The sequence below is a fragment of the Plecotus auritus genome, assembly GCF_963455305.1.
Source record: "Plecotus auritus genome assembly, chromosome: 7".
NCBI lineage: Eukaryota > Metazoa > Chordata > Mammalia > Chiroptera > Vespertilionidae > Plecotus > Plecotus auritus.
In genome coordinates, this window is record NC_137774.1 from 10,196,151 (window position 1) to 10,209,170 (window position 13,020).

General features: G+C 58.9%; 1 protein-coding gene across 13 annotated transcripts in view; it reads left to right on the forward strand.

Moving 5' to 3' along the window:
- Positions 1-4,950: 4,950 nt before the first annotated feature.
- The window catches only part of SRCIN1 (SRC kinase signaling inhibitor 1), a 66,138-nt gene continuing 58,068 nt past the window's right edge, over positions 4,951-13,020 (forward strand). For 12 of the 13 annotated variants that reach the window (XM_080678572.1, XM_080678574.1, XM_080678562.1 and 9 more), the window contains exon 1: positions 6,229-6,465. In XM_080678572.1, the coding sequence (XP_080534698.1) occupies positions 6,342-6,465 (124 nt within the window). In that variant the 5' untranslated portion in view covers positions 6,229-6,341. Of the gene's footprint in view, positions 5,243-6,228; positions 6,466-13,020 lie in introns of those variants that run through there. The other variant, XM_080678571.1, reaches the window with a different exon arrangement.

Here is a 13,020-nt window from a genome sequence, read left to right on the forward strand (position 1 = left end):
CATCAATGATGAGAGAGAATCATTGATCCGCTGCCTCCTGCACGCCCCCTACTGGGGATCAAGCCCGCAGCAGCCTGGGCATGTGCCCTTGACTGGAATCAAACCCGGGGCCTCAGTCCCGAGGCGGACGCTCTATCCACTGAGCCAAACCGGCTAGGGCTCTACATTCTTGTTTCAGTCTTATTCACCCCCCACCAAGAGCACTAAGGCTGCAGTTTACTCACTAACGTCAATTCTTATCCTAGGGGACTGAGTGGGAAGGAAGGAGGCAGGGAGCTGCTTGCATGTTCATGGACTGTCTCCATGAGTTCCTCTCCCCATTTAGACCCTGGTAGGTCACCCCAAAGTGAGGGGGTGTGGGTAAGTCTCTCCCTCACCTTTATTCCCCCCTCCTCCCAGGAGAGGAGACCCACCTGTGTCTGCAGCGCCCCTGCATCGTGCCAAGCAGCTGGGGAAAAGGAGACGCAGCCCTAGCTGTTTTGGCGCAGAGTATATCCTGTAGACTCAAGGGTCCCAGGTTCTATTCCAGTCAGGCGCACATGCCCAGGTTTCGGGCTCGATCCCCAGTAGGGGGCGTGCAGGAGTCAGCCGATCCATGATTCATTCTCATCACTGATGTGTCTCTCTCTCTCCCTCTCCTTTCCTCTCTGAAATCAATTAAAAAATTTAAAAAAGAAAAGGAGATCCAGCTCTAGTCACCTCTGTCCGTCAGGATCAATGGTCAAGGTCTGGGGAGAAAGGCGTTGTCAAGGGCGTTTACGCAGGACGTGGCCTTGGTGGGAGTTTGAGGAAAGGGGGGGCTACTCCCTGAGTGCCAGGCCCAGCAGGGACATGCCAGCTGAGCCACGTTAGCAGGCAAAGCCCTAAGCTGGGAAAGCCAGCCCCTGCCCCATGGGTTCTGCAAGTGTGCGTTCTGACCAGCAGCAGCAGCAGCAGCAGCAGCAGCACTTGGGAACTTGTTAGAAATGCAAAGCTCAGGCCCCTCCTCAAACTTATAGAATCAGAAATTTTGGGGGTGGGACCAGCAAACCCTGCTTTAACAGGCCCTCTAGGTGATTCTAATTCTCACTTTAGTGTGAGAACCACTGCCCTGCTGTGAGAGGAGCCCTGGTTAACGGGGGCTACTGTCTCCTGGGAGAGCCAGGACCTTGCTTGCCCTGTGACAGGGAAGACAGAGCCCGTGCTCAGAAAATTCCCAGAGGGTGGCTCCTAGGCTTCTCCCCGCAAGTGCCTCTCCAGGGTCCCTCCCAGCGGAGGCACCAGCTGAGTTTCTTTGGAGGGGCCGGCTGCAGTCAGGACCCCAGAGAACCGTAGTCCACAGTTCTCTCCACAGAAAGTTGGTTTGATGTGCTAATGAGGGCATCAATTATTGAGTTTTATTAGCATTCATTACAATAACAAGCAGGGGAGCGGAGGCACCCCTGTGAATGAAGGAGGTCTTTTTAAACTTATTGCCACTGACTCCTCTCCTCTAGGGTGGGAGGGGCAGGGGAGAGCAGGAGACTAGCTGTGGTCAGAGAGTGCAGGCCTTGGGCAAAGGCAAGCACCGGCCTCCTCCTCCGTGCCCCCACCTCACCCACACCAGCTTCTACCCTTGTCACTCTCTCCCCAGAACAGGGCCAAATCCCAGCCCTCACTGCCTCGGGCTACTCATGCTGGAGTTTGGATGGTCCAAAAGGGGCTCATGCAATGCACTGGCCTGACAATAGCCCCACTGGCAGGGGGCTTTCTTGAGGATCTGGGTGGAGCTCCGGAGGTGGCAGAGGGAGTGGTGCGGGGTGTCCAAATGTAATTTCTACATCACCCTTTCCTCTGTGCCTTTCCATGCGCCCCTCTCTGTCCACCCTGGGCCCCATCTCCCTCTTCCTGTCCAGATGTGTGCCCAGGTGCAACCCCTGTTCCAACCACACCTTGGGGGAAGGAGAGGCGGGGCTGAGTGTGGGTGCTCCCGCATAACCTCCCTCCCATAGGCTCCCAGGAGCGGGTGAGGAGGCTGGGTGGGATGACTAAGAAGGGCAAGGTGGGCAGTGCCAGCTGCGCCCTCCCATCTGAGAGCAAAGCCAGAGACGCAGGGGAGGAGGGCCAGGGGGAAGTCGCCTGTTGCAGAATGAGAGTGGGGGCGGGTGGCACCTGAGGCATCTCAGGTGGAGGCAGCTGGCACATTGGTTGTGCCAGGCACCATGCCAGCTTATAGGAGCAATTCTCATCTCTCATCTGGAAAAATCATACCTGTATTGCTCTTGCCCTGATCAGTCTTCTCCCTACCCCAGGAGCCTCTGCATCTGAGATCTGATGGGACAGGGAGGGGGCATCTATCTTCCCTGGGGGTGGGGGCAGAGGATCGGGTGGGGTTGACATGCCAGGCCATCTGCCCTGTGGCTCCACATGGAGCCTCGGGATCTTTGCTCCTGTTCAGGAGCTGTCTTCCTTCTCACCCCTCCTTGGGACACTTGGAGGCCACTGTCCTGGGTCGGGTGGGTGTGGACGAAGTAGTTGAGAAGGGAGTCAGATGAGCTCACAGCTATGCAGAGGATCAGGAATGTTAAGGATTGTTTTTACAAAGTAAGGTACATGCATACAAAAATCACCTGAATCAGACGTAAGCGCCTCACTATGGAGGGGCCCTCAATATACAGGAGGTCAACTTAGAGTGTGGAAAGAGGGGTACCCTGTCCTGCTGACGCCTTTGGAACTGTCTCTAATCTCCAAGGGCTGATTCATGGAGTCTGTCGCCCTCAGTCCCCGAGGCAGCGGCTTCTTGGCATTTAGCATAAGGGCAGCAAAACCCCCATGTGGCGGGACAAGTATCTTTCCAACGGTCATCTGGGGAATAATGGCCAGCTCCTTAACCTTGACATAGTGAGCGTCTCAGCCACACCCTAGAGCCCACTCTCGCCCACCTACCACACAGTCGGTCATGAGCCCGGTGCCAGAGGCTGGCCCCTGCTTCTGGCAGCCCATTGGGTTAGGAGATGGTGAGCAGAGGCTGGGAGCTTTGGAGTCAGGCAGATCTGGGTCTGCATTTCAGCGTTGCTATTCTTAGATTGGACAAGTGGCTATACCTCTCTAAGCCTCAACTCTTATCTCTGAAATGGGGTTGAAAATGCCCACTTCTGCAGGGTTGTGGGAGGGTTAAATCAGAGAACATGGGTAAAGCACCTGCTGGTTCCCTGCCTCTTAGGTGGACACAGAGTAGGGGAGGGAAGAGACCTTGTCTCATGGGGCACCTGGGAGAGGCGAAGGACGGAGTCCTGTGTAGTTGAGTGGCGGGGTGGGGGGTGGGGGTGGGTGAATGTTGAGGAGCAGCAGTGTGAGTCCCTAACTTTGGGGCTTGGAGAGGCTTGAGAGGGTGGTGTCCATGCAGCCGAGGGGGAAGCTACCCCTCCACTTGTCAACCCCTCCCCGACACAGGGCCTGCTGCCTCCCATGCCCATCCTGGGCGGGCAGCCAGGCAGGGAGCTGGACAAGTGCCCACTGTGCACTCAGAGGCCAAAAGATGGGCACCGTCCAGTTGGCAGAGGGAGAGGCAGCTGGCTCAGGAGGGGAGAAGTCAGGGTGCCGACTGTTGGGGTCGTGTGCCCAAGCGGTGTGTCCAAGATTGGCTGCCCTCCTGAGAGCTGGGAAGGGTCCCCTTCCTCCTCCTGCACTGGCCCTGCCATGAGTTACTGCAACTGGAGATTAATCTCTACGGGGCATCAGGGACTTGCCCTTAGCCAGGCATGTAGCTGGTTCAGGGGCAGGTCTGGGGGCGGGCAGGAAAGTGGGAGAGCCTAGAGTAAGGCTGCAACTGGGTAGGACAGGAAGTGGGGAAACCGGTTTGTCATTTGGGCCTCTTTGGGTGGGGTGGGGTCTCCTCTCTCAACTCTGCCTGCCTGCCACTCTGCCTGGTGCCTACAGCGAAGAGATGTACTGTACCCCTTCCTTGATCCTCTAAGCTGGCTGTGGGGATGCTGATAGGAGCAGGGAACTCAGCCCACCTTCCCCTCCTCAAGAGAAGCTTGGGAGAGAAGAAACAGGACAGAAAACCGGAGGGAGAGAGGGAGCAAGCAACCAAGACAGGAGGAGGGGCTGGTGCTGGTCCCAGTTGGAAAAGTCTGTGGATCTCACAGGTAGGCCAAGGAAGGAGGGGGTGGGAGAACGGAGGGGGTGGCCGTAAGGTTGGGGGTGGGACAGTGCTGGCTTCTGCAGGCTAAGGTGGAGGTGGCAATGGCGTGACCAAGCGAAGTGTGAGAAGGGGCAGGAGCTGAAGCGCCCTCCTTTGGGGTCCTCACACCTCACTACTAGCACAGGCCGCTGCAGTTCCAGCAGAGGCCTGCAGGAGGGGCCGCAACCCGAGTTGGGGGCAAGGAGACAGCCCAGCAGGGGGCGCCGAGGGGACTAGGTTCCCGCGTCTAAGGGGCGTCTAAGGAAGGGGGGAGGGGAGCATCCGGGCAGAGGTGGACGGGGGTCCAGACGCTCCATGCCTAGCGCGGCTGTGGCTTTCGGAGGTCACCTTGGCTAAAGAGTGGCCCCCATTCCCGCCGCCCTGCCTTGCCTCCCGGCCCTGTCCCTCCCGAAAGCTTCTCCATCCCAAGGCGCGCGGGGGCTTGGAGAGCGAGAAGTCTCCAGTCCTCGAGGTGCGCCCCTTCCCCGAGGCCGGCTCCAGGCCTTGGGTATTTGTCTCTATAGTGGCGCCAGGATAGCTTGGGGTGGGAGAAGCAGGTGGAAAGAGGAGGGGACCGTGAGCGCGCCCTGCACCCCGGCCCCTCCGCGCGCCGCGGGCACTGCTTGAGGGCACGAGGCGCGGTGCCCCCTCCCCTCCCCGCTCCCTGCCACCCAGGCGGCCCTTTGTACGTTCCGGCCACACGCTCGTGCCCGCGCCGCGCGCGCTCCCGCCCGCAGTGACACACCCGCGCCGGCTCTCTCGCTCACTCACTCACACACACACACGCACACACGCGCGCGCGCGCGCACACACATACACACACACACACACACACACACACACGCACACGCACACTCGCTCTCGCACACTCGGTGACACGCCCGCGCGCGCGCGCACCCACACGCCCGGCCGCCGGCGCCCTCCCAGCTGGTCCACCCCGGCGGGGCCCGCGCCCCTGGCCTGCCCGCCTGGCACCGCGCCCCGAGGCTGGGGCAGAGCAAGGAGCCCGCGAGGCGGCGAGAGGGCGAGCGCCAGGCAGGCCGGCCCGGGGGCCCCCGCCCCCCGCGCCCCGCCCGATGGGGAACGCTCCGTCCCAAGGCATGTCCCTGTCTCTCTCCTCCCTAATGTGCCTCCATGCTTAAGTGGAAGGTATTTCTGTTTTCTTTGTGTGTTTTCCCCTCGGCCGGGGGCGGGGGCGGTGGCCGGGTCCGGGAGGCGGCGGCCGGAGGGGCGAGGGATGCTCCGGGCGCAGGTGTGTGTGTGAGTGGGGGGTGGTGGGGAGGGGAGAGGGCAGGGGACCGCGGCGCGCCCGGCTTGGGAAAAGGACCCGGGCGAGCGGAGTGCTGGGACCAGAGAGGGGTTCAGAAATTGGCGAGGCTGGAGACCGGGTGGGGAGGGCCACGTAAAGCCGGGGGAGGGGGCCCGAGAGGTTAAAATTTGGAGGGGTATGGGTGGAGGGGGCACGGGAGGGGAGAGAGGAGGAGGGATGGATGCTGAGGACAGTGGGGGAGGGGAGTGGACCATCCTAGCTGGTGGAAGAGGAGGGTGAAAGGGGAGGCGAAGGCACTGGAGAAGTGGGGGAGCATCAAAGGCCTCTTCCTCAGGTCCCAGAATGGGGTGGGTACACTTGGGTGGTGGTAGCGCTTTGAGCCAGTCCCCCAAGGAAGGAAGGGGATGCGTGCATTCTGGTGTTGGCTGTGTTGCCAGGATACAAGCCTGTATTCCCCACCCCCCACTCCCCTCACCTCGAGGCCCCAGCCCTGGAGACCTCGGAGCCTAGGCAGCAGTTGCAGAAACTGGGGACCCGCTCCCGGCTCAGCTGGCCGGTAGGGAGGGGCCATGAGAGGGAGGGGTCGGGGAGGGGCTATTTGATCTTAAGCCCTTCCCCTGAAGAGGGCAGGGGAGGGCGCCCCCAGCTGGGCAGAGCATCTAGGGTTAGTGTGGAGTTAGGAACCGCTGGAGGCTGAGGGGCAGAGGGCGGGGCTGGGGAGGGACCGCGCCAAGGCTCCCCCTCCCCTCCCACGCACCCCCCTGCTACGTCAGAAGCTCCCGGACCAGCTCCGAGTTCTGTCGGTGGGGGCAGCAGGATGCTGGTGGAAGCCGAGGGGGCCGGCCGGGTGCCTCCGCAGCTCGGCTGGCAGGGCCCGGCGCGGTGTGTGCGGCTGCTAGTGCGAGCACCCCCGCCCCAACCCTCCCCATGCAGCCCTGGCAGTGCCTCCGGCGCTTTGCCCTGGCCTGGTGGGAGAGGACAGCTGAGGGCAGCTCCCGATCTCCCAGGGAGGAGGCCGGACCGAAGGACCCCGGGGGCCGAAGGGAGCCAGGTGAGCAGGAACAGGGATTGTGCAAAGAGGGGATCCCGGACTGCCTTTCCCTCTCCCCCAATACTATGAAACCAGGAGGTCTTGCAGCCCCCAACTTTAAGGGAAGTGGGTTCCCTGAGCTGAGGGTTCCTGGCTGAAGCCTTTCGGAAGATGTTGGAGCTACTGTTGTTTGGGAAACCGATGAGGGCTGGGAGTGGGGAGTAGCTGACCAGACTTGCAGGCTGCGGGTCTGAATGTTGTTTTGGCTTGGGGTTTGAGCACTTGGGACTGTGTGTGGAACTGTGGATATCTTGGTCTGGGTGACCTTGAGCCAACTGCTTTGCTGTCTAACCCTGTGCCTCAGTTTCCCTCATTCCCTTCCGTATCTCTGTTGGTGATCTTAAAGAATCGATGATGCATTCGATGGAGACGGTCACTGAAAATATAAGGCTCCGTCATGATTGGTGGCGGCTGTGACGGTGGTGGTTTCTGGCGAGGTTGTGCGTTTGTAGATATGTGGAGGGCAGTTATGGTTGATGTGTGAGGGTTTTTGCTGTTTTCTGGTTGGTATTGGGGCTCCTGTGGGCGAGTGTCTGGACCGGCATTCACCTGGGAAGGAGGGCTCCAGGCAAGCTGAGAGCTGTTGGGGCAGAGACTTAGCTGATGGCCTGGTGTAAAGGGAAGGGATGGGGGTGAGGGCTGTGGGCCTCAGGGGAGGGGCTTCCAAGAATAAGATCCCCCCCACCCCAGACTGCCTGGCACCCAGGCACTGCTGGCAGCGAGTGCAAAGGCTTTGCCCTGGCTTCCTGCCACCCCTCCTTGGGGACAAGAGGGTCTTTGTCTAGTGCCCCCACAGCCCTGCTTCTTCCGTCCTTACCATGATGGTCCATTATCATGATGACCCTTGGGGCTGGGATGGAGACTCGGGTCCCCCCATGTGCTCTGGGGATCTGGAAGAAGCAACTGTGGTCCTCAGGCAGTGCTGAGTGTTGAGGGGGGGGGCTCCCCTAGGGAAGGGTCCCTGGGATTGAGATGCCCCAACTCCAGGCTTGCTGCTTGCCTCATTGCCTAATGTGGGGGTTCTGGGGTCCTGAAGACCTGATTCCAGGTTTCTTAAAGATTCACAGGAAACAGGGCTGGGTGCTGGGATGCAGATCTAGGATGCTCGTTCTCTCTCTCTGGCCAGGGACCCATCCTGGAAAAAGGGTTTAATTAGAACCATTGATTTCTTCTTTGGCTTCGGGCATAGATCTCAATGGTGTGGTCAGAGCTGGGGGGCGGGGATTGGGGTGCTGGTGGCCATCTGCCCAATGCCAACCTTGGCTTTCTCTGGCAAATCCAAGCTTAGGAGGGAGAGGGTGTTTTGAAGTACCAGGTTTATTTTAGCCCCACCCCCACCCCAGGTTAGGTCTTGGGGAAAGAAGGCAGGTGGAGTTGAGGATTTGAATGGGGTTCCAGGATCATCCTGAGTAGTGGGCCGGGGGCTCACGAATGGCGGGGCAGCTGTGGTTGGGAGGGCTTCTAGGAGGGGGAGTCAGGAGGCAACGGAGGGGTCTGTGGGTGTGGGGCAGGCAGACAGTTCAGGGGAAGGATCTAGGGGAAGAATCTAGGGCTTGCCACAAAAGCTTCTCTTTCTAGGAATCCCAAGCACTTATCTCCTCTGAGCCCTGGCAAGCAGATCTGATTTCTTCCTTTGCTTGTGTCCTCGAGGTCCAGAGAGGGGCAGAGACTGCCTCTGAGGCCCAGCGGCCCTGGGTCTGGCCTTTGAGCCCATCTGCCTGGCCAAGTGGCCCTTGCCTAGGCACGGAGGCTGAGGGTGAGGCTGCTGGCAGCTTCGGATCTGGTCGCTGGGCTTGGTGGGAGTTGGGGGACAGATTGTGTCCCTCAAGCTCTGGCTGCCTGCCGTGAGTGGGCCAGGGCAGGTGCAGGCTTCACTGAGCCACTGAGATGCTCTTTGAAGATTCCCTTGTTGACTTCCTAGGGCCTATTGGAGCAAAGATAATAAAAATCTGGCCGTCAGCGGGTTTGAGGGCTGCACTCGCTTCCCCTTCTTTCATTCCCTGCTCTGAAAAGCAGAGATGAAGGCTTTGGATTTGGCGAGGAAGCAGGCTTGCCTGCCCCCCACCCCGTCCCCCCCTGCCCCGGGAGGGGGGAGGGAGGGAGGAGAAAGGGAGGGATAGAAAGAGGGAGGGAAGAAGGCAGAGGAAGGAGGACTGATTTCCTGGCAGCCTGGAGATTTGCTGGGGAGGTGGGCAGAGGCGCAGGGGCATGGTCCCCAGCTCCTGCAGAAAGCCTCAGGCCTCCGTGGGGTTCCTATGCCCCATATCCAGGCTCCAGCTTTGTCCTTCGGTTCGGAGGCTGGGAGCCCTCCCCTCTCTGCTCCTCTGCTCCCACAGTCCCCTCCATGCCCCTCAGTCTCCCCGACTTCCTTCCTCGTGACCTCCCCTCCCTCTGCCCGTTTCTCCTGTTCTGCCCTTCATCCTTTCTCCCCCCTGTCTCCCCCCTGCTCCTCAGTCTCCCCTTTTTCTTGCAGTCTGGCTCCTCTCATCTGTCTGTCTTCCTTTCCCCAGCCGGGTCCTGCTTTCTAGGACTGTCTGGAAGGCTGAGAAACCAAGCTGGGGGGTGGGAAGGCGGCAGCCGCCAAGGAAGGCCCGGGTTTATTGTGGCCTGTCAGGTGCCATAGCCATCAGAGGCCAGGCAGAAGGGGCTTGCTGGGCACTGAGGGATGTGTGTGTAGTAAGGGCCTCATCCCCTCCCCGCACCACAGCAGGCACCTTGCCCTGACATTGGGCTTCAGACACTCCAGCTCGGCTGCTTGGCTGCAGGAAAACAATGCCTCCGGCTTCTGGCCCCTCTAGCCATCTGGTCACCCCTCTCCCAGGCATCTCTGCCCTCTGTTCCCCTCACACCCACTATACCATCTCCAGGCTCAGAGGCAGGAAGGTGGGGTTTTCATAGGCCTCCCTGGAGCCCCATTGAGACCCTGTGCTCCCTTTGCCGCCTTGTAAACCCCCCACAGGAAAGATAAGACCGTCATGGAAAGATCACTGGACTGAGTCAGGACCTCATTAGGCTCCTTCCTCATTACCCGAATGTCTGAATGACCTTGAGCAAGTCCCTTCCTGGTGGGGCCTCTGTTCCTCACCTGAGAAAGGAGGAGGTATGGGCTGGATCATCTTCAAGGTCTCTTCTGACATTCCCCGGGAGTCGTGTCTCTCTTCTGGATGATTTGCATACGCTTTGCATATCTTAATGATGCCTGCTTGAAGGGAGAGGGTGCCACCCACAGGGACCAGAGTCCCACCCACCATTCCCATTCCCCTTGCCCATTGGCCCATGCTTTCCCTGCTTGAATCTCCCAATGGGTGGGAGCTGAGGCCTGAGCATTCCCTGGGAAGGTGGGTCCGGCCTCTGCGTTCCAGCCATGCTGGAGGCTGGATGGGGGAAAACCCTAGTGGAGGGGACCCCTGCCCTCATCCTTTTTGCCCTAAAAGGTCCAAACAGGAAAGCCAAGTGGTGTGGAAATTCACTCAAGTTGCCCATGGGCTGTGTGGAAACCCATGAGGCTGGCAGAGGGGCTTGGGAGTCTCCCTTCTGTACCAGGAGGCCTGAGCACCCGCTGGATGCCAGGAGCTGAGCTAGGTGTAAGAGTTCATCCTCAGGCTTCCGCTCCCACCCACAGCCCAGGGCAAGTCCTGTGGCCTTGCGCCCCTGCCCACTTCTGGGTATGTGTGGGTCACTGTGAGAGAACTAGATCTTTGCATCTCTGGGTCCTGCCTAGTTACCACACTGCAAAGGTCACAGGTGTCATCAGGGAAGGAGGGAGGGAGAGCCTACTGCTCTCAGTTCTTCCCCCACCTCCACTGGGCCAGTCTGATCTCATGGGGCCTCCTCCCAGCCACCTGGCATATGCTCTACCGATGCCTGGCATAGGCCAGTACCCTGATCCCAGCCCCTAGTCCTGCCTCAGTGCCCTTCACCCCTGTAATGCCCATCACATGGGGGAAACACTGGGGTAAAGGCTGATGCCTGGAGAAGATAATGTAGGGCCACTGAGTAACAGGGGGAATTTCTGAAGACAGGAGCAAAAATGCCCTTCACCGCCAAGGAGAACTGGGCCTGAGGAAATGCAGCAAGAGGGATCAGGTTAGATTTAGTCTCAGGGAGGGACTGTCCCGGGGAAGATTAGTTGCATGCCATGGAATTGTGAAAATTAAATGAAATAATAGGTAAAAAATGTCCAGCACAGTGCCTGGCACATAATAAACACGCAATAATTGGTGTGGGTGTGGGAACAGATGTCTCTGAACCCGGAGAAGGCCCTCCCCTGAGCCTGAGAGTTAGGATTTTACAGGGGACGAGGAGTTGGAGGGACCATTCCCAGAAGAGCGGTTTCTCCCACACTCAGTCTTCAGCTCCTCACTGCACCCCTCATGCCCCACGCGTGCAGGGGGCTTGGGGCCCAGCCATCCTGGGACACCCTGCCCTCGTCCTCTCTGCTGCTGCTGGGCAAACAGAAGGGTTTGCAGGCTGGGGAAGCCTGTTCTTCTCCCCCTATCTTTGCACAGGACAGCTTGAGAGGAAGCAGGCCCACGCTGTAGTAGGAGGAATGGAGGTTAGAGAGGGAGGAAAACCTCCCGGTGGCTGTGGTGTGTGAAGGGTGGCTGTGTGAAGGGTGGCTGCTCCGGGGTGGGGGAGCTCTGGTGGTATTTTTGCATCTTTTTCCTCAATGCTGGGTGTGTATGAGCATGAGTAGGCTAGGGGCAGGTGGTTGGTTGGCATGACCTTTGACCTGAGTAGGCTAGGGCCAGGGGACTGGTTGGCATGACCTTTGAGATGACCTGAGGAGCTTGGTTGAACCTCTTGTGGCTGTGGCTATTGGCAGAGTGCAAGGGGTCATGATGGAGAGGGGTTTAGAGCTACTGGGGAAAGAAGGGGACAGGGAAGCCACTCTTTGATCCCCAAGATTAGAGAGGTGAAGGGCGTGTAAAGAGAAAGCACTGGACTGGTGTCAGTGTGTCCCCCTCCCCTCCTGCTGTCACCCAAGGGAAGTTAGTTGGCCCCTCGTCCTCAGTGTCCTTGGTGTGAGAAGGGAAGGTGGAACTGGAGAATCTCTGAAGCCCCTTCCAGCTGTCACAGGCTGTGCTTACCTCCTCTCCCCTGAGATAATACATGCCTGTCCACACAGAGGGTGGGAATAATATTTCCCAGCTCCAGCTGAAGCAGGAAAAATGGAAATTTGGCCCAAGAGAATATTGATGCACATGCGCGCGTGCACACGCGCTCACACACACACACACACACACACACACACACACACACACCCCCTTACAAACAGTCCCTCCTGCTCCGAAGGCATACCTTGCCTAAATCTGTCCTCTCAGCCTGGAGGATAGATAAGGGAGTGGCTATAGGATTCAGCTATCATCTGAACATAAACTAGCTGTTTTCCTCCCGCCTCCTGCAGAACTACCTTGTCACACTCCATTCCAGCCAGCAGCTATGATCCAGTCCGCATTTTATCCCACTGAGGCACCTCGGGCTGGTGGCTCATCTCCCCGACAACCTCTCTCTGGTTCCTGGTAACCTCAGCCACCTGGCCCAGTTGCCTGCATGTCCTGGTGTGGAGTTATGTAAGATTGGGAAGGAGTTGGGTTTTCGCATGCCTGCCTTCTTCACCTCTACAAACATCCCCATGACTGGACACTAGCTTCTTTTTCACCCCGGCCACAGAGCACGCTAGAGGCCCAGACCCAGGGGCCCGCAGGGGCGCCCCCAGACACAGAGACCCCATGGAGAGGCCCTAGCTAAAGAGGTTTGTACAGAGCATAGGAGGTGGAGGGGGTGTTCCACCCACCCCAGGGTGTAAGATAATTGCAGACACATGGGGCCTCGGCAGCATCACCCCAGGCACCCACATCTGCCTCATTGGGGAAGAATTAAGGATCTCTGCTCATTGGGCAGGCGTTCTGAGGCCCTTGCAGACACGCCCAGCCTCTCTGCCTGCTGTCCTGGCTGTCTCCTGCCTACTCTGTCCCCGCCCAGTGGCAGGCTGGCTTGATGAATCCCCGTTCTCGTCCCAGCCTCTTAAGTTGAAAGATAGGGCTCTGAGAAAAAGTGAGGGATCTTAGGACTTGCCAGCCCCCCGACTTTTTAAGCTCTCCCTCACCAGGGTGCTCAGGGGGTTTCTGGATGTTAAAACAAGAAGGCCTTTGCGGGGCTTCCTGAGCCTCTTCCATGATGGAGGTGGGGGAGCAGGAGAGGGGCCCCTGGAGAGCCAGAAGTCACTGAACGATGAAGCTCAGGAAATCCTGGACCCACTTCTCCTGAACCCAACAGCTCGCCTCCTTCCCCTGGTCTCTGGCCCATCAGCAGCTCAGGGTTCGAATCCTCTGCCTCCCACCCCTACGACGAAGCAGAAAGAGATGGAAGCAAAGCCTTCACTTCCACTTATTGTCCTTAAGAAATAGTTTATCCTGAAGCATGGGATGGAAAGAAGTTAGACTTTAAGCAGAACTTCCCAGAAGGCACTGAATGGGAGATAGCCAAGCCTGGGGAGAATGGGAGGCAGTTTAG